At 44.4% G+C, this 20,435-nt stretch overlaps 1 protein-coding gene across 1 annotated transcript in view; it reads right to left on the bottom strand.

Annotated features, from left to right (window-relative positions):
• The window catches only part of LOC142567724 (uncharacterized), a 58,772-nt gene extending 38,825 nt beyond the window's left edge, over nt 1-19,947 (bottom strand). Inside the window, exon 1 of the mRNA XM_075677899.1 lies at nt 19,326-19,947. Within this exon, the coding sequence (XP_075534014.1) occupies nt 19,326-19,709 (384 nt within the window). The 5' untranslated portion in view covers nt 19,710-19,947. The remainder of the gene's footprint in view (nt 1-19,325) is intronic.
• Nucleotides 19,948-20,435: the final 488 nt, after the last annotated feature.

The following is a 20,435-nucleotide window of genomic DNA, read 5'->3' as shown; positions in this document are numbered from 1 at the left end:
AAAAGGAAGCTTTAGGTCGGGCCCAACTCTGATGCGGCCTATTCAAATACATGTAAAATGCAAAAACGTTTTTCTGAGATAATCACTGTACCGATTTTAATGAAATTTGTTGCATTTCAGAGAGAAAGTTCAATTCTAGTGACTGTTTGAAGCGAAATTTCGAGTTAGGGCTAGAATTTTGCTAAAAATTTTCAGAAATTTTAGGAAATATAGAAGCACAAACTTTATAATTAATAGCTCTGCATCAGGAACCGATATCGCGGCTCTGTGAATGGTATCCACTATATCATTGAAAGCAGATGCAGATAAAATTGATATGTCAATTTATATCTTACGTGAATTTGTTACATTGTGTATAAGGGTTTTGCAAAGGCTGTATTTCCATATTACTATATTTTTTTAGATTCATGTGTAACCTATCAATTTTGACCGCTTTAGTTGTACTATTAGATGCAATTCAAATAATTGTGATATCATTCGTCATTGCTGAGTTACAGTGTTATAGACTTGATAGTTTCGTTTTCTGAAAATTTTCTATTTTTGCCAATCTCTAATAAAAATATGACGACCTAGATAAAATATTCAAAACCAACAGTCACTACATTTTAAGATTTTCTTTTAAATGCAAGAAACCTTGCTAAATTTGGTGCAGTGGTTGCCGAGAAAAACAAATTCTCCTTTTACATGTATTTAGATAAGCGCACCCAAGCTAAAGCTTCCTCTTAAGTGTTGTGTTGGCTTGCAGCTCAGTCACTTCATTTGCAGTTTGGAGGTCACTCCTCCTGTATTTACTGTTAAGGCTAATGTCAAGGCCACTTAGGTGTCCACTAATAACAGTCAGAAATGCAAGGGCACTTATCTACTTTGCATCTAAAAGCTTGGGGACTTCTTTTCCCTTGGCTTTCATGAACACACAAATTTGGTTCAGCAGTTCAAAAAACCGCTTAAGCACTTGTGCCCAACTTAGCCATTCTATTTCAGTGCGGTACAATGCTGTGTTCAGTGTCACTTGCTTCTAACAAAGACAGGAACTGACTTTCGATGTAGGAAAGTTCACTGTGGTAAATACAATTTCTAGGACATTTTTCTTTTTCATTTGGGGCGACTTGCTATATAGCGCCCCTTAGTGCACAATGCAATGAACTGCAACAAATTTCTCTGTTACATTGAGTGCTTCAAGCTTCACCCGAAGGTGTCCGACCCGTCCACTCTTGCTTCCAACCACTGGTGGGGTGCCATCAGTTGCGAGGCAGACAAGCTTCCCCAAGCTCTTCTGCCCACTCAACTAGTTTATCAAGAACAGAGAACATGTCGGCGCTGTTGGTCTTTCCTTTGATTCATACCAAACCAAGAAGCTCCTCCATGACGACTTCTGTTGATGCCTCTAACAAGAATGTGCACTAAGCGTGGTCTGTAATGTCAGTGCTCTCATCAACAGTGATGGAAGACTCGACAAACCCGTGGCACAACTTGTTCACATCACTTTCAATGTCTGCGTTGATCTCATTAATATGTTCAGTGATGGTAGTTGGTGAAAGGTAAATCTTTTCAAATTTTTTTTCAAGCTGAGACAAACAGCACCTGCTACTTCTAGCAGGCACTCCTTTTTGAAGGCACCCTTCATGATTGGCTTAGATGATTTAGCGATGAGCTGTGAAATAGCAAAATTTGCCTTCACCGTGTCGTCACATGCCTGGGCTGGTTTTTGGAAGAACTGCCGATGTCTTCTAAGAGATGATTTTACCTGGCACAGTGTCCTCGTAAATGCTTCCATAGAGGCCTTCATACTTGTATTCCTTTGGGACAGCAACAACGTGAGCTAACAGGGTTGTTGGAATGACCTGTCCTTGCCTTCAATCTTTCATAACTTCAACATGGCAGCACGTTGACTGTCCAGAGCCTTGGAGCATAGGTGACTTACATCTCTCTCAGTGTGCACTGTGTGATATTGGTGACCTGGATATGACTGAATTTTTCTTCTCTCACACTTTTTTCTTACTTCACCCTGTTGCTCCTATACCCAAGTACATGTTTGCATTTATAAGTCTTGAGGAACAGGAATCCATGAACAACAATGAGTTTTAGTTGGCACAAAGCAAAGGGTTTCCACTCAATGAGAGCAGCATTCCAGGCCAAGTTGGTAATCCATTACCCAAGTATTATTGCACAACAAAAAAGACACAGACATAAGAGAAGAAGACACACTTGCGCTTGGTGTGTCTTCTTCTCTTACGTCTATGTCTTCTTTGTTTTGCAATTATAGTTGAGTGTTTCCGCTCCAGAAAGTAATTGCAAGCAAGCTTAGCGAAGGGCGCAGACAAGCTCCTTTTCTGCAACCTCCCCCCCGTCCCCCCCCCTCTTTCGCAGCACGTCTACAATTACACGAAAATACTCACCAAGCAGTCAACACGTGAAGTCACGGGTGACACTGCATGCCAATGGGTCAGTGTGGGTGCAATGCAATCCAAGGAAATAATAGTTTGCAAAAGGCACGTCCTCTGCACATGTCCATGTTGGCAGTGTAGCTTTAAGGTGAAGGTATTACAACTGCTATCTTGTGTGTAGTTCATATTCTCCCACCAGGCGACGTCACTCAGTCATGTTTAGAGAAAGGGAAAAAAAATCTGCTCCTCGCCATCGCACCATGCCCCAATCTGTCCCTGTTGAGGCTGCATCAGGTGATCTGCTGTAGTTGAGGAAAATGCACCTCGCCCTTCTTTTCATGATGAGTTGTGCCTAGCACCATTGTTGTTTTTTTGCTGCGCATGGTGTAAAACGGTCAGTGCTGTTGATGGTGGCTATAGGTGTGGTAAGTGGTTCGTCATTGCCACTTTTGACGTGGCTGTCATGTGAGCGCAGGCCGTGCCTTGAAAACTGCCTCGGTAGATGGCCTGCCGACTGCAGTGCTCACTACCTCAGCTGAACACAACACTTGTCATAAACAGGGTGTCTACCAAGTTGACATTTCCAAATTCCCTAAGTGCCTTTGCAAAATTCCCTAAGTGATGCAGAAATATGTTTTCTGTCAAGACGGGCTGAAACCATATTGCCCAATGCTGTCCCTCTCTAGTGAGCATATGAAATTTTTTTAAAAAAAGAACGACTTAATCCAATTTGAATACTAAGAAGTAGTGTTTATGTTATTCAAAAAGAGAATAGAAGGGAGGGGTTAGTAAAACTCACAGCAAATAAAATGTCTTTAAAAAAACATGCAAATTGAGTCAGACATTCTCAAATACGAATAAAAAGGAGATACATAGAGAAGCAAATATTTTCGAATATGAGCTATTTCTATCAAATGATAGCAAGCTCAGTGGTATGAGGCCTGTACTTTGTCACAATTGGGATTATCTCTCAACAGCTCGCAAGTCAACCTCGACTGTTCTGACATACTTTCAGCCCGCGCACGACACCACAGTGTTGTGTTTCACTGCTTTAAAGAGTTTACATTGGTTTGGATGAGGGACTCCTACATCTCGGCCTCAGCCAAGACTGTTTTTTGAGCTCAAGCTCCTTCAAAACGGCGGCAGCATGCTTCCTTTCCCGTTCATTCCTCAATGCGTAGGTCCTTTCTGTTCTTGTCTTCCTTTTGCCACTCGTTCGCCCCACGGACCATTTGAAGCATCTTCTTGGTCGGTTGCACAGTTAATGTCCGATTTTCCGAACTCCCTCGGGGCCGCGAAAACATCCGAAAAATCGGCCAGTTGGAAAAAATAAATGCATGTCATTTACTGCCCTTAAGGGCTCAAACCGCCACAGGCACAATCGAAAACGCTCTCAAGGCCTGTCGGTACACGTATTAGGCATATCGGTGCTCGCACTGTGACAGGAAATACCGGGTGCATGCGTGTATAATTAAGGAATACATACTCTGTCCCGTGGCAATAGCCCCTTTCCACGCGTGTTATGCTTCACTGCAATACTTTTTCGTATGCTTCACCAAGTAACATTTCTGTACGGAGGCGAAGCTGACTTTCGGGAACCAGCATTATGCAACGCACCGTGCTTTTCAAGCTTGTAAGCCAATCGCGAGGACCACAACGGCGGAGTCCATGCCATTGCTGACAGCACCGAATTCTTCCAATAAAAAACACAGCACCCAACGGCAAGAAGCTCCATAGCGAACATCAAAGCAGCTAGGCCTAGCATTGTCGCAGTGGTGGCTACGGCTGCCAACGGATCTGCGTGCGAAAGCGCCGGTTCGAGGCGGCGAGGTAATCAAAATGGCAGCGGTGGTGGCTTTGATTAATGCCGTTTCGCACCTGCGGTCAAGGCAAAACGTCCGGAAAATCGGACGGCAAAGAGTTCTTGCGTCTGAAATTTCAGACGCTATGATACATTGACTCTATGGGTACGTGGTGGTGCCGCGAAGCCGTCCAAATTATCGGGAATCCGGAAAGTTGGTCGTTGACAGTACACTAGCAACTCCTCCAGCCGACGACAGGACGTCAAAGACGTTTTACTACGATTCCTGTCTGTTATTCGAGCCAGCATTACCACGACTTTCGACGCTTTCAATAAAATTACAGCTAATTTTCCCTGACAGAGGCACAAATTCCCTGAGTTTTTCCAGACTACTCAACATTCCTGAGAATTCCCAGTTTTCCCGGTTGGTAGACACCCTGAATAAAGTTTGGAGGAAGCTTAAGCTTCGCCTTTAAGAATGGAATGCGATAGATTTAAAAGATCCCCGACTGCTTGTCATGCTCCCTGGCAACCACAGCTTTCTTGCGAATGCGCGGAGGCAAGCGTGATGGTGTTGTAAGAAACCAAGTGGGCTGCGCCACTCCGAAATGGGGTTTGTGTTTGAGCTTCTGCATAACAGAATTATTTTTTTCTGCTATATTAAAATTAAACTCCGATGCTATCATGTCTGTAGATTGTGTTTAGGTCGCACTTTATGATTTTTTGACATATCTTACTTTGAGGAATTCAATTAGTTCTGTAACGCCTCTGCTCCATGCAGAGGGCCTGCATGGTTGCGGTTTGGAATGATCTTTCGCCAAGCAACATCCAGCACCGACATCGGATTTTTTGCAACACGGGGCTCTTAACACTATTGCATTAAGACAGATTGAGACTGAAATAAATGTAACTTTGAGTGACATTAATTGCCAATTAGCTGTTTTTCTTTTTTATCCTAGTGGCTGCTTTTTTTTTCTTTTTTTTTAGCATTCTGCAAAATGCATCCAAATGCACTAAAAATGTATCGAAAGCTGAAGGAAGATGAGCAGATGCTATGTAGACAGAGGCCAAGGTAAGCGGCTGTAGCCAGCAAAGCGCCCCATCATACTATCTTTCTATGGCTCGTTTCCCTTCTCGTGAGCATGGGACCTTGCCTTCTCACCCCTTTCGAAAGACGTTGTGTTTCCTATTGTCTTAGGAGCTGGTTGAATGGTTTTTGGCACTGGTCGGTGTGTTGAAGCTTGCAGACAAAGCCCTTGCAATGCTTGTCATCAGTATTTACAGCACTGAGGCGCCAGAATACAGACGTCACAAAGAGCTGAGATTTTCAGTCTGTATGGCCCGTGGATGAAGCGCACTCTTGGACATGATGCACCTGCTTGTGTACCATTTAGCACAAATATACGTTCCACAATTATGATATTACATAGAAACCACCTACATTGCATGTGGACCCACTGCCTAAGCAACTTGTCACGATTCATGACGAATTCGACAAGCAAACAGGTGAAGCAAGGAGTGCAACCCGAAGAACACTGCTTGTGTGCGACTGTATTCTCTGTGGATAAACACAGCAGTAAAAGAAGGATTGCGCAGAGAAGTGTCACTCAATGACATGATGAATATGCATATGTGTGTACATAAGAAATGTTTATTATACTATGGGTTTGTTTCAACACTTGCCATCTGTCAATTGCTGATGTCCACTTATTCGGTTGGTTACCCAAATATACCACAATCACAGAATTCTATCATGGGACATTAGCTATAAATTTGAAGGTTGCAGGTGTACTGTGGCGATAAATGTTCCAGAAATGAAATGCTAGTAGGGTTGCATGAAATTTTAACAATGCATATAATAATGTCCTATTCGATCTGGTTGTGATACTGAATAATCATTATTCGATTCGATTTGTCTTTGGTAGTACTGAATTTGTTGTCAAAAGTTACTATTCGCACACCCCTATAAAATAGACAGCATAGTACAAATCGTTAGGCTGTTTTATAGGGATAGAAATCATGCACTCTTTCGGCACACGTGCTGTGCTGTCGCAGGTGTGTTGGCACACCTGCTAGAGAGCCAGCTCAGCTCGCGCGCATGGTATTGAAGGTCGTGTCATTTGACTTTTACAGTCATGGTACAGTGAAGTGGTAAAAGAAGTGGTAGCACAGAATGTTTGTTTAGGAAATGCGCATGCTCTCACCATTGGTAGCACTCATCGCAACAGCGTTATGATCAGAATGACCATTGCAAGCCCTCATGCCTAGCCTTGCGGACAGCCCTCAGATGTTTTCCAAGTTTCACCAACAGCGATTTTCGTTGCTTTCGTGAAGGACCGCCCCATTTCTCTCCCGCCCCGTGACAGAGGCGTTCAATTCCAAGTCCTCATGCTGGCCTTGGGAATAATATCACAGACTTTACACAAGCCGGAACTGCATGAACAGATTATTTGCTAAAATTACTCTTTTCTAACGGTCACCAGTCTGCATAGCATAAATTGTGCATGTGTTGTCTGCCTTTCTCACAGTGGCTGTTCTTTTTTTTTCTGCTGAGCTGGAGTGCAATCAGAGACCATTGTTTGGCATGTTCATTCGGTTACCGGCTTGCACGATTGGCCTACTCCGCACCGTCTCCAGCTGCGGGCTGTGGCCATGTTTTTGGTGATGTCAAAATGACGAAATGCTCCTGTCAGTCATCTTGGAAATGAGCACTTCGTCTGCTAGGCGCCGAACGCAATGGGAGTTGAGAAGTTTGGAGCGGTCATACGCTCCTTATGAGACCGGCTTCGCATGGCATGTCTGGTGGATTGGATTGGATCTAAATGGCAACTTTGGCTGCGGAATGACATGTTTGGATCCAATCCATAGTTCATTTCGACAAAACGTCGCTTGAGATGGGAACTTCGGTTGTTGCATTCGCACTGCTTGAGGAGGAATGAGAGCAGTGGAGGTGTGAAACGCGTTTGCAGAAATCGCAGAAAGCGAATTCCAGAGTCGCTTTCATCTCTCGAAACAAACAGCGCGTTGGTTGTGCGGCGAAGCCGACCCCATTATCGGGTGCTAGCGAGCCACTGGAATGTTGTTCTCTCTTGAAAAGTGTGCCACTGTTACCGTCGTTTCTTTTTCGTCGCTGTGCACTACACTACCTAGGGATGATGCAGAGAAACGAATAGTTATAAATTGTAGTAGTCACATGTATTACTGTTTGAAAACGTGAGTAGAAGTTTGAGAAGAAAAAAATTTAGTTTTTTAGATAAAGATTTCATTCAGTGCAAGACGAGAAACATTTTGTTTTGTAGTACAGTGTCTGTACGCAGACAACAAACGAGGTAAGTTAACTTCCGGGGAGTTCACCGCTTGCTGATTGGCTGCTTTCTCCACCCTGTTCTCACAAATTTTGCATACTGCCACTTTGTGATGTTGCAGCAACCGAACAGAACGTGTATCGAACAAAGATCTCTGATCGTGCCACTGAATTCGAGACTTTCGAGTGCATGTGTGCTATTGCACATACAATGGCAAAAAACTCTGCTTGATCAGCTGCCATGCACCACAAAAAGCAGACGGCGATCACTGCAGTAATATTTTAGGGCAATGTGGGGGGTGCGAGCATTATGCAAGTGTGATGATTACGCGGTTAAATACAATATGTCTTTGTATGAGAAGACCACCTACTGGAAACCATGTGTTTCAAAACTTCACTGCGTGTCTGAACAAGTGACATTCGGTTTGTTGCGTGCGGCTTGGAATGCGACAGGTCATGCAGCCATCCGCACTTTTAGCTGCAGACGGGGACATAAAGGCTCGCTCACTGCTTACTGCTAATCTAATTGTTCAACCGGTGTCGCATAGAATAGGGCAAACAGTACTCTGCGGAACACATCACACCTCACCACATAAGGAAAGTAAGTTTCCAGATATCGTCATACGAGCTGGGAAACTAGGACGCGAGGGCAAGCTCTATGTGTGCTTTAAAAATGCTTCCACAGTCACCTGTGAAGAAAAGTGAACAAAGAATCTTACTTTATCTACACTTCTCCTGGGCACAATGGCAAACCTAACCTACTGGGTAGCTGGCATGCAGTTATGATGCAGCGTGCATGGTGTTTTCTTTCATTTTTTTCTCCTGGCAGTGTGTGCTTGAAGGAATGTGGGCTAGGCGCGGCTACTAGACTGAGCCAAACACTCAAATCTGGAGAAAGAATCCATCCGCATTTTGCCCACTTTGTAATGTTTAGTGGTGCCACATTTGACGAATGTTGGAAATGACATGGAACAGCTTGATATATTTTTGGACAGATAGCACCAACAGCAACAAATGTCTGTGAAATTTATTATTTATTGGAAATATTTTGTTTCAAGCACTGCTTAGCAAAAATCGTGAGTGCTAGTAATAACAGGACACTGTACGGTTCTAATATTGTGCAACAATTGTTGTGAATTAGTGTATACATGAAAAAGAATGTGAATTTGCGCGGACTTGAACAGCAGAAAAATTAGCTAAACTCACTGATCCCTTGTAGATTCCTTAATAGACATAAGACAATTTTCTCTTCATAGAGAGGAGAGCTTGTTGCTTGATTATTGAAAATTTCAGAGTTCCAGCTTGAATAGTTTTGACTCTTCTTCAGTAATGTGTGATCAAGTATAGCCATAAATTGCCAATTTAAAGTAACAATAACTCGTGAACTGTTCATCAGAACACAAAACAACTTCGCAGATGATTAGTGCACTGTAGCCTAGAAAACCACTAAATATTGTTTTGCGTTGAAATGCAAGAAAGATATTCATTCATACACTTTTATTCTTTTGCCCATTCTTATTTTCATTTTCTCATCTAATAATCAAACTATTTTTTTGAAATGAGTGCCTACAGGGTTTTCGAACAATGCTTCATTAGTCTATATAAACTGATTTATTGTTTCGCTTTAGTGTCCCTTTAAGGTACTGATGGTCTGTGCCTCACTTATTCACTTCTTCCTGTTCAGTATATCATACCTGCAGTAAGTTTCAAGCAGAAGAATGACCATGGTCACATTTAGTCACATCTAAGCTTTTTAGCATGCTATTATCACTTTGAAAAGCCTGTCTTGTGCTGGTTATTTCATCACCGGTGTTTGTATATTGCTGAAGCAATAATCACTATGTCTACCTCACTATGAAAAGGAAAACTGAAAGTTGGCCGACTAAAGGGAAAAGAGGGGGTGCATCATTCAGTGGGGCTACGCAAGTCACACCTGAGAGTTCCACAGGCTGCACATGGCCCACAAGTCATGCGTTTGAGACCCATTGTCTACAGCTTCTCCATCGAAGGTTCTGCGTTTAAAGCAATATTTTCAAACTTGCTTAATTAATTATTGTTGCATAAGCTCATATAGTAAGATACTTTGAGTTGCTCAAGAAGAGAGTGAACAACACTAAGTCGGTTACACTCTCATAATGCCACATGTGGATTTTTTAAAGCTTGACACCAGTTAGCTGAAACACACTGTATAGCTGCACTAGTTTTCGCCGACTTATTAAAATGATTCTTTTTTATATCAGGTGCCACTATAAGCCTGAAAAATGTAGTGGCCTTGACGAGGATTTCAACTTGACCCTCTGAGCATAAAAACGTGATGTTCTATCTCTACTCCATCCCATTTAATGAAGCTAGCTTAGCATTGTTCTTTGTGAAATTATCAGGCATTTGTTAGTTAATTCGGGTTTAATGGCGCAAAAGCAACTAAGGCCATGCTGCGCCAGCCACAAGATATTAAGAATTCAGATGTTAAAGCAGTGGAAGCTGCGGTATTTTAGAGTCTGTGTAAAAAACCGGTTTCTTCTAGAAAGCTGAACAAGTCAGCGAAAGGCACTAGCGGTTCATCTCCGAGTATTGAGGCGGGGTGTAAAGGTATGTGTGAGTTATAGAGATTCTGTAAAAGCCTTTGTCTCTGTGTTTCAATATTTGGACATGTCATAATAATGTGCATTACGGTGAGTGGTTCATGGCACTTCTCGCAAGTTGGCGGGTTTTCGTTTTGAAGTAGAAAATTGTGTGTCAGGTGTGTACGCCCGATTCGGAGTCTACATAGGATCACCTCATAGAAGCGTTGCTGGTGACAGCATGACTTCCATTCGCTCAGCAGGGGTTTTATTGTGTGTAACTTGTTATTTGTGCAAGAGTCCCATTCTTGTTGCCACTTTGATGTCAGGGCCTTATGGATCGCTCGGATACTGTCCTTGTATGGAAGTGTTGTTTGCGTTATACCTTTGTGTGCTGCCATGAACGCGCATCTATCTGCTGCTTCATTCCCTGGTATCCCGACATGGCTTGGGACCCAGCAGAATCGTAAGGTTCTTCCGTATTCATTAGAGGCCAACATGTTTAGGATATCACCAATTAGGGGTTCAGACGCGGAGTTAAGGTTTAGAGATCTGAGTGCACTTAACGAATCGGTATATATGATAGCATTCATCTGCTTGTCACTGGTAATTTTTTTTACTGCCGTCCATATTGCAAAAACTTCGGCGATAAACATTTAAGAAAAATTATTTATCCGAATGCTATTTTGCCAATTTTTTGTTACGATCCCGACACCTACGTATTCTTGTGTTTTAGAGCCGTCAGTGTAAAACTCCGTGTAATTTTTATATTTTTCTTGAATGGCTTGGAATTCTTGTATTATGTGTTCTTGTGGGATGTCTTTCTTCTTTAGATGTGTTAGTGTCCAGTCACATAGCTGTGAAAAGTTGTACCATGGTGGCAACCTTGGTGGCCTTTCAGCAACCTGCAGGGCCTCATGAGGAACATCATAATTCTGACAGTATTCTTCGTGTCGTAAGATTAGTGGCCGAATCATGTTTGGTTTGTTTGTGTAGTGTATCCGTGATTTGCACTGTGTTACGATGCTGTAGCATATATGTTGTGGTGATGATCGAATTCGTAGTACATAGGAAAGTGTAAGTAGTGCTCTGTGTTGCTGTAAGGACGGCTCATTGCAGTCAACATATAAACTTTGGACAGGCGATGTTCTGTAGGCACCGCTCGCCAGTCGTAGGCCAAGATTGTGAACTGGATCAAGTCGCTTAATGTAGGATTGCCTAGCTGCACCATAAACTATACTACCGTAGTCAAGAATGCTACGTACAAGAGACCGGTATATACGTAATAGACATGTTCGGTCAGATCCCCAGTGCTAGTGCGATAAAACCTTAATGATATTTAGTGCTTTATTTGCTTTTATCTTAGTTGAGTTAATGTGGGCAAGGAAATTCAGTTTTGTGTCAAAAGTTACACCTAAAAATTTGTAGTCTTCTTTGACTGGCAGCGTTGTACCATACAATGTAAGAACTGGAGTGCAGTGTAAACCTCGCTTCTGGGAAAAGAGAACTGTAACAGTTTTGTGTGTTGAAAACCGGAAACCATTTTTGTCAGCCCATTGTGTCAGATTATTTATCGTTATTTGTAGTTGCCTTTCGCAGGTGGGTAGATTCGAAGTGTGGCAAGCCACTTGCAAACCGTCGACATATAGTGAGTGCATAACAGATGATGGGATAATTTTATTAACAGAGTTCATTTTAACTATGAAAAGTGTCGTGCTCAAAATGCAACCTTGTGGAACGCCATTTTCTTGTGTAAATGTGCGTGAAAGTATTGTGCCGAGACGTACTTGAAATGTTCTATTTGACATGAAATCACATAGACAATTTAGCATTCTGCCGCGAATTCCCAGGTCAGCCAGATCTCTTAGGATTCCATATCGCCACGTCGTATTATAGGCTTTTTCTAAATCGAAGAAAACCGTCAGACAATATTTCTTGTGTAGGAAGGTGTCACGTATTTCATGCTCTAGTCGCACGAGATGGTCAGTAGTGGAGCAGCCCTTTTTGTATCCGCACTGGTGGTTGTCTATTAGGTTTCTTGTTTCAATGATAAATGTGAGTCTTGTGTTTATGATGCTCTCATAGGATTTAGCTAGACAGCTTGTTAATGCAATGGGTCTATAGCTACTAGGGGATGTTGCGGGTTTACCAGTTTTTAGAAAAGGCACTACTATCGCATTTTTCCAATCTGTGGGCATTACCCCAGACTCCCATATTATATTGAAAAATTTAAGAAGTGTCCCTACCGATGCTTGAGGTAGGTGTGCCAGCATTGTGTAGTGGACACGGTCAAGACCTGTTGCCGTTTTTTTTACCGGCAGAGAGAACTCTGTTCAATTCATGTATTGTGAGGGGGTTATTATACATTTCAGCTGAAGCCCCAGTGGTGGGCAGTCTCTGTTTCTCCACCGACTCTTTATATTTTAAGAATGAATTTGAGTAGTTTGCTGAGCTGGAGATGTTGTAAAAGTGTTCACCTAATGAGTTGGCCTGGTCCTGTAGTGTTGTATGTGTGCTTGGGCATGTAAGTGGAGGTATTGTGTAAGATGAGTACTCTCCTCTAAATTTCCTCACCTGGTCCCACATTCGTTTCGATGTTACCGTACTATTAATTGAAGAGATGTATTTTTGCCATGATGATTTTTCAGCATGTCTACGAATGAACCGTGCTTTGGCTTTGGCTTGTTTGAAGGTTAACAGGTTGCTATAGGTGGGGTACCTTCGTAGGATTCCCCAGGCCTTATTTTGTGCTTTTTTAGCGTCGGTGCACTCCTTCGTCCACCAGGGGTTTAGCTTTTTGTGCACAACACCCGATGACTGGGGTATGGCCTTTTCTGGCGCACAGATTATAACCTCAGTGATTTTTTTATTAAGTTCGTCAATACCTAGCTCTGGCGAAAAGACATCTTCTAGTATTGCGTTCTCCATAAAGACCGGCCAGTCCACGAGCTGTAATTTCCATCGATGTGGTCTAGTTACTAGGGTTTGTGGTGATGATAGGAGTTTGATGAGTGCGGGTAAGTGGTCGCTACCATATGACGTGTCGAGAGCTTCCCATTTAAGATCAGTAAAAAGTGAAGGCGAGCAAAAAGCTAAGTCTAAAAAACTAAATGTGCGGGAAGTTGGTGAAAAGTAGGTCGAGGCGCCTGAATTTAAGAGGCAGATGTCATTGGATAAAATAAAATCTTCAACCAACTGTCCTTTTTGGTCAGTTTTGACACTACCCCAAAGAGTACAATGAGCATTAAAATCCCCTACTAAAATAAATGGTTCTGGTAACTGATCTGTTAGATTTTCTAAGTCTTTGATAGTAAAATGTGTGTGGGGGGGAATATATAGTGAGCAAATGGTGATGGTTTTGCAGGATAGAATGGTGACAGCTACGGCCTCTAAAGATGTATTTAATTGGACATTTCGTGTAGGAGTGCCGCCCTGCACGACTATCGCCACTCCACCTGACAAACGGCTGGAACATTCGCGGTCCCTTCGGACAACGGTGAAGCCTTTAAGGAGTTGAGTGTGTTTAGAGCCTAAGTTTGTTTCCTGTAGGCAAAATGCGACTGGCGAAAAGTTATTTGTTATGTCTCTTATGTCACCTAAATTGCGAATCAGTCCTCTACAATTCCAATGCACAATAAAAGCCATAGTGGCAGAATTGAGAATGGTAATTTACATATATGTACTAAGTAACTGTAGGTGACATTTGTTAGTGGGAATGTACTATTGGAAGAACGGTAACCGTTCAGGTTACCGGTCCCTTTGTTCGCATAGTTATTGTGAGCTTGTCTTTCTTAGTGCGCTCCAGAGAGCGCCGATTTTTTGGCGTCGATGACGCCGGAGTTTTGGTGTCGACATCCATAACCTTCTCCGAGGCGCTGGATGATCGGGAACCAGGCGCTGAGACGCGCGTCTCAGGCCTGGGAGTTCGATTTAGCCTGGGACCCTGTGGGACCGGGGTCTGCAGGCCCGTCTGTGATGATGATGACGATGGAGCAGCACTGGCTGCTGCCACCACGGGGACGGATGGAGTTACTACTGGGCCACTGACTGCGGTCCCTGTAGACTCCTGAGACCACTGCGGTGCTGTCCCCTGCCGCACCGCACTGGCGTAGGTTGTTTGAGGTAGGTGTGCTAGTTTCTTTCTTGCTTCATAAAAGGAAATCTTCTCTTTCACTGTGAGTGCAATTATCTCTTTCTCTTTCTTCCAGCAGGGGCAAGATCTTGAATATGCTGGATGCTCTCCTTTGCAGTTTGTACAGTGTGGAGCAGCATTGCAGTTCTCCGACTGATGGTCATTGGCACTACACTTTGCACATGTCGATTTACCTCTGCATGATTGCGATGCATGTCCGAATCTCTGGCACTTGAAACACCGCCTCGGGTTTGGGATATACGGTCTTACGTTGATCTTAAGATAGCCTGCATCAAGTGTAGTAGGTACAATACTGGTACCAAAGGTAAGTATAACGTGTTTGGTCGGGATTTGTTCGTCATTTCTTCGGAGAGTTATTCTTTGAACCTTGATTACATTTTGTTCTTGGAAACCTTCCAGGAGTTCTTCATCGCTCAGGTTTAGGAAATCTTCTTCTGATATTACGCCTCTGCTTGTGTTAAGCGAACGGTGTGCTGAAATTGTGACTTTGATGTCTCCGACACTGGCGAGATAGCGAGCTTTTCAACTTGATCTTTGATTTTGAGTTCAAGAAGGAGGTCCCCACTTGACATCTTTGAAGCTTTGTATTGTTTTCCGATTTTTTCTATTGGGCATTTTGCTATTAGGAATGGGGATAGTTTTCTCATTGGCAGAGATCCTTCACTGTGGATCACATGGTAGCGTGGGAACGTTTCTGCGTTGGTTTTCAAAGTGAAATCGAAAATTGCTTCGGTGCGCCCTCTTTTGTAAGGACGATCTGCAAGGGGGGGGGAATGCATTTGCCATGTATTCTTAGAATATTCAGCGGCGATGGTAGCCACCCACCACCGAGCCCAACAAGGGGACGCTACGAGGTTAGGAACATACCTGTAGACGTCAGCTATACAACGCCGCAATAACCTAATATATGTACCCAAGGCTGGGTAGATACACACGGTTAACCCTTGCTGCCCGGAAAATGAGAAGTAAACTGAAGTGAGTAGAAGACAGGAAAGATTCAAAGTGAGAGAGAAAGACGAAGAGTGGAGAGGGGGACAGGAAAAGGCAACTACCCATTTTCCCCGGGTGGGTCAGTCCGGGGGTGCCGTCTACGTGAAGCCGAGGCCAAAGGGGTGTGTTGCCGCCGCCGAGGGGCCGTAAAGGTCCGAACACCCGGCATTGGCTCAACCCCCAGGATCCCCTTTTCCCCGGACACGGCTAAGCCGCGCATGGCTACACGCGGGAGGGTCCAACCCTCGTGTGCTCGGGTACGTGGTGTCGCAACACACCAAACGCCTGCTGACGCAGACGCCCCTGCGGCGAAATTATCAGGCATTGACGGGGATATCATTGGCTTTAGCGAGGTTAAGGGAACTAGTGGGGCATATGCACTCTTGACCGAAGATGCCACCTTCTGCTACAGAGATATTCCAGATGTGAGAGAATACAGGCTAGGATTTCTAATCGATCAGGACATCGCTGACAACACTGATGAATTCTACAGCATAAATGAAAGTGCAGCAGCCACTGTAATAAACCTAAATATAAGATATAAATTAAAGGTAGTGCAAGCCTGTGCTCAAACATCCGGTCCTGATGATAAAGAAATAGAACACTTTGACGACAATGTTGAAGTAGCAATGAGAAAGCTGCAAAATGTATACAGTGTGTTCCAGCTAATGTTAACCAAGCTGTTCAACAACAACAAAAGAAAAATAAAAGAGAATGAAGGAAGACTGTGCAAGATATAATCATAAGACCTGCGGTGTTTCTGACAACCAAACATCGTAGGTCGTATTATTAAGTCGATATTCAGCTACCTCAAATTTAAACAACATCTACATGCCCAATCAAATGTTATAGCTATCTCCGAGTCAGTTAATGCTGGTTCATTTAAATGATGTTCATGCTCATTGAGCAAATATATATGCATGACTGACCAACATGTAATTTTCTGTAATGGACCTAGTACAGCGGCATAGGCTATTGGTGCAACTACTTCTACATTTTATTTGTATAAAGCAAGCTCATTTTTTATTGATGAGGAGGGTGTTCAGTTTTGTATTCTTGCGTTTGTTTGAACCGCACGTGCGCACTCCATATGCCTTTCCTGGAGAAAGCGAAATGGACCCTTTGTCTGGCTGGAATGGAGAGCGGAGATGGCACTACCTCGGAACCACCTCCACGGAGGCAACCTTTGCCCTCAGCGACTGACGAAGAGCAGGGTGTTGCTTCCGTTGTGTTTACATCTTGGAGGTAGGGTGGAGCTTCGATGACCTGAGGATACGAACCGTGTGCGCGTGTGTGTGCGTGCGTGTGTGAGAGAGAAGAGACGCTTTTTAGAGACCGTAGAAAGTGGACATTGTGCCTTACGCTGCGATGTTTTTCTCTGTTCAACTGTACTGCATAACTAGAATATAAGTTTTCTTTAACTTTTTCCTACAAACTGAGTTCTGTGCTTTCAATCTTTCATAGAGGGTGTCTAACGGACCTGGGTTTGTATTAAAAAAGATCCCAGCAGAACCTATTTCGCAATGGATTGAATTATTGTGATTAGCATTGAAGCAATGTAGCGACACAGCGTAGTACCACCACTGAAATGCGTTATGTGTGACGAGTGTATGCAGCCTGGCTCCTGTCTCGCACTTATTTTGATGCACCGTGCCATCTGACAGCAATGCCACGAAGTCTGTGCATGACGCATGTGTGAATACACATTCAGAGAAGGTTGTATGTACATATATGACACGGGTTTGGTTCTACCCAAGACTAGGAGGAAATCTAAAGGTCTCTCTTTCTTTCTGTAACTGAAGCACAGCCCTCCAGGTTGGCGTCAAAGAGGTTCCCCAATGAGCTGCGCACATCCAGTGGCACACACCCAACGACCCAAGTCGATGTCAGAGACAGTTTCTCGCACTGTCCCTCAGAGGAAAATCTGGCACCACTTTCTATGGGAACCTTCTAATGGGCGCTATGCCGTCATGGAAATGACGGCATATGGGTGTGCCAGGCTTGTACTGGCTGGTGTTGAGCGACACTTTGCCTAAAATGTGGATACAGCTGCACAGAGAATGCGTTCTTAAAATATTATCTTCACAGAAGGTTTTCATTCACCTGTATCACATCTTTCAATGAAGTTTACTCACCTGCAATGCATAATAAAGTGAAGAAAAGCAAGAAAATACGACAAAGTGACACTGCGAGCGCAGGCCTTGTTATCTGTCCTTCAACATTAGAGGCCCGCTAATACATTTTTACGTTTCATATAACTGTACATCCAAGCACAAACTTTGATGATTGAATAAAACATGTTGTGTGATATGAAAGCTATAACTGTTTTAATGAACCACTGTGGCAGACAGAATGGTGCAAGTGAAGCACACCTTCAAGAGATGTCCTGGCATTCCGAGAACAATGACAATCCGAAGCCACCATATACTGACATTCCCATGCATAGAACTAGAGGGTACCAGAATGGCGGAGAATGGGGAATGAGATAGTCATGCAAAAAATGCTTAAATTGTGGCGGCACTGCTGTCGCCTTATCCTGAAGCCCCAGCGCTGCACCAAACTCATGGCCCGAGTCACTGTCTGCTCTACATGCTGTCATCTTCACAACACACCCATCATTATTGCACTGTTTCTGACACTCTTTCTCCACTTTCTGTACAACGCATACGTGGGGAATAAAATCACTGTTTCCGCCACGCTGCGTACCTTTCAGGAGAGAGTGAACGGTGCAGGAAGGATGGTTGTCACTTCTGCTCTACGGAGTCGTCTGCACGATGCATACATGTTATTATTTTCTATGGTAACTTGGAAGGATGAGCAAACCCCAGTGAAGGAATTACTGTTTTTCACTGAGTAGCAAAACTAGATTGAGCAGAGTCAAACACCTGTCCAAGCTCCATGCAGGTGCAAAGGGGCCTCCGACACGATATGCATGTGGCTCATCCAGCTGGTGTGCAGGGACATTCATTTCAACAGGACCAACGTTTCAATAGAAAATGCTTCAGTGCGGGGCCCACCCACTCCTCCTATGTAGTCACTTTAATGCAACAGTGCTACAGCGACAGGTTTCCCTCTGGGCAATATTGTGAGACATTCTATGGTCAAACAGGTTCACTCAAGTTCGACAAATACCCATTTGCACATTGCTGCCAATTGCGAAGTTGGCATCAAAGAGGTTAATAATTCAGCGTACCTAGTACCACATACCCAGTGACACAAGTTGTTCCGACAGTGTATTTCGAACCCTGCTCCTTCAGCACAGCTGCCCGATGCGCTACCAATTAGACCATGAACTACCCAGTGATCCAAACTGGAGGAAAATGGTTAGAGACATACATTGAGTTTCCTACAAAAATTACTAGAGGGAACTCTGGCGCTGCAGTCATTGTCCTACCATGGGAATGATGGGAAGTACATGGATTTGTCTGATCTTCGTGCTTGTGGATTCAGACGTTCTTGTAGCTTTGTATATTACGCTATATAATCTTATTGTCGTATATTTCAGCGCAATCTATATTCTTCGAAGTGCAGAAGATGCCAGGAACGCGTTCAATTGCTATTAATTGCAACGATTGAGCTTGTCCAGGTGGCCAAATCAAAACGCACCAAGCGTCTCAAGGCACTGGCATGCCCGCGTTAAATTCATAACGGTGTTTCATTCGCTTGTCGATAAATGCATCCGTGGCTTAATGGTTTCAATGTCAAGCTTCTGTGCTAGAGTCCCTGTGTTCGAATCCTGCCGTCGGGCAATTTTAATGATGTTTATTTAATTATTTATTGCGCAATATACTGTTGCAAATGACGAGTTTACAAAGTTACAAAGCCGTTTGAAGCCAAAAGGACGAAGTTTAGGCAAATCCATGTACTTCCCATAATTCCCATGCCGGGACAACCGCTCCCATTGCAGCTCCCGTAGACACTAGCGCCAGAGTTCCCTCTTCTCTAGTCATTTTTGTAGGAAACTCTATGGAGACATAGACAGACACACAGTCATACCCCGAAAAGCGCGTCCACGCCTAAGAATCTAATCGCTATAAAAACTTTTACGCTCGAATTGTTCGTAAGAGAAAATTTCAGCCAATCGTGATACTGGATTAGGGAAGGCGGCCGGCATATGGCAAAGAGCACTTACGAAAGGGAAGCTCGGTAAATTCGGCCCCTGAACCACCCGGGCGGCTGCAGCGCTGCTGCTGTTGGCCTCGGCGATGCGGCGGCGTTGCTCCGGGCTCGGGTAAAGCGTGGGCACCGCGCACGGGTTGATGAGCAGCATCTTGGTGTGGTGAGCCGAGCCCCTGCTGCGCCTGAGCCAGTTGGAGGTGAAGTGTAGCGAGCAGACGAAGCCGGTGCGACTGTCGGGCAGCCAGTTGCCTTTGCCAGGGCAGCCGCGCACGAAATCGACCCAGGCCCCGTACAGCTTCGAGTACTGCCGGTCGGGGAACGGGAGGAGCACGGCGTTCGGGGCGCGCTGGAGGCCGCACACAGCGCAGCGCGGAGGTTCCGCACCTTCGTTTGGCATACTGAGGCGGCTGTCAGGTGGCCACTCAAGTCGCGGATGACTAGCCCCTGTGTGAGCGATTTCGCGCACGACGACACGCCATCGGCCTCCCAACTGGAAACCGGCACCAAAACAAATATTTGCAAAGGGAACACACGCTTGGAGGCATAGAGTTTCTCACTATAACACCTAGAGGGTAATCTGGCGCCACCGTCTATGGGAGTTTCTTAAGGTGGCACCGCGCCGTCATGGGAATGACGGCATATGTTACTAGATGCCAGCCGCGTTGTCCGTAAACTCGGTTCCTGGCCCTCTCCCTTTTCTCTCCTCCGCGAAAAGGCAACGAGCGCCGCTTGTGGCGGACGTCTGCAACCTAGATCACGTGCTGCGACCTCTGAGATTACCATGGCGTCTGTTGCCATCTCGGAGGCCCGCGATAACGCTCGCTAACAAACGCCCGCGCATACAAAGCGCCGGCGGAGCATTCAGCCGCCGCTGCCACATCCGCCGGAAGTTGAAAAGGCAACGAGCGCCGCCTGCGAGGCTCGTGTTGGCTGATGTTGTAAGAGGCTTCGTCTAAAACGTGGATTTGGCTACACAAATAACGCGTTCTCAAAGTAAAATCTTCATAAAATGTTTCCATTCACGTATATTTCATCTTTACTCACCTACAATGCATGACCAAGCGAAGAAAAGCAAGAACAGACGACAAACTGTTTCAAAGCGAGCGCGAACCTTGTCGTCTAT

This window comes from Dermacentor variabilis, unplaced genomic scaffold (assembly GCF_050947875.1).
Source record: "Dermacentor variabilis isolate Ectoservices unplaced genomic scaffold, ASM5094787v1 scaffold_14, whole genome shotgun sequence".
Taxonomy (NCBI): Eukaryota; Metazoa; Arthropoda; class Arachnida; order Ixodida; family Ixodidae; genus Dermacentor; species Dermacentor variabilis.
The sequence above is the reverse complement of the archived record's forward strand: the minus strand, read 5'-3'. Positions and strand labels throughout refer to the sequence as shown.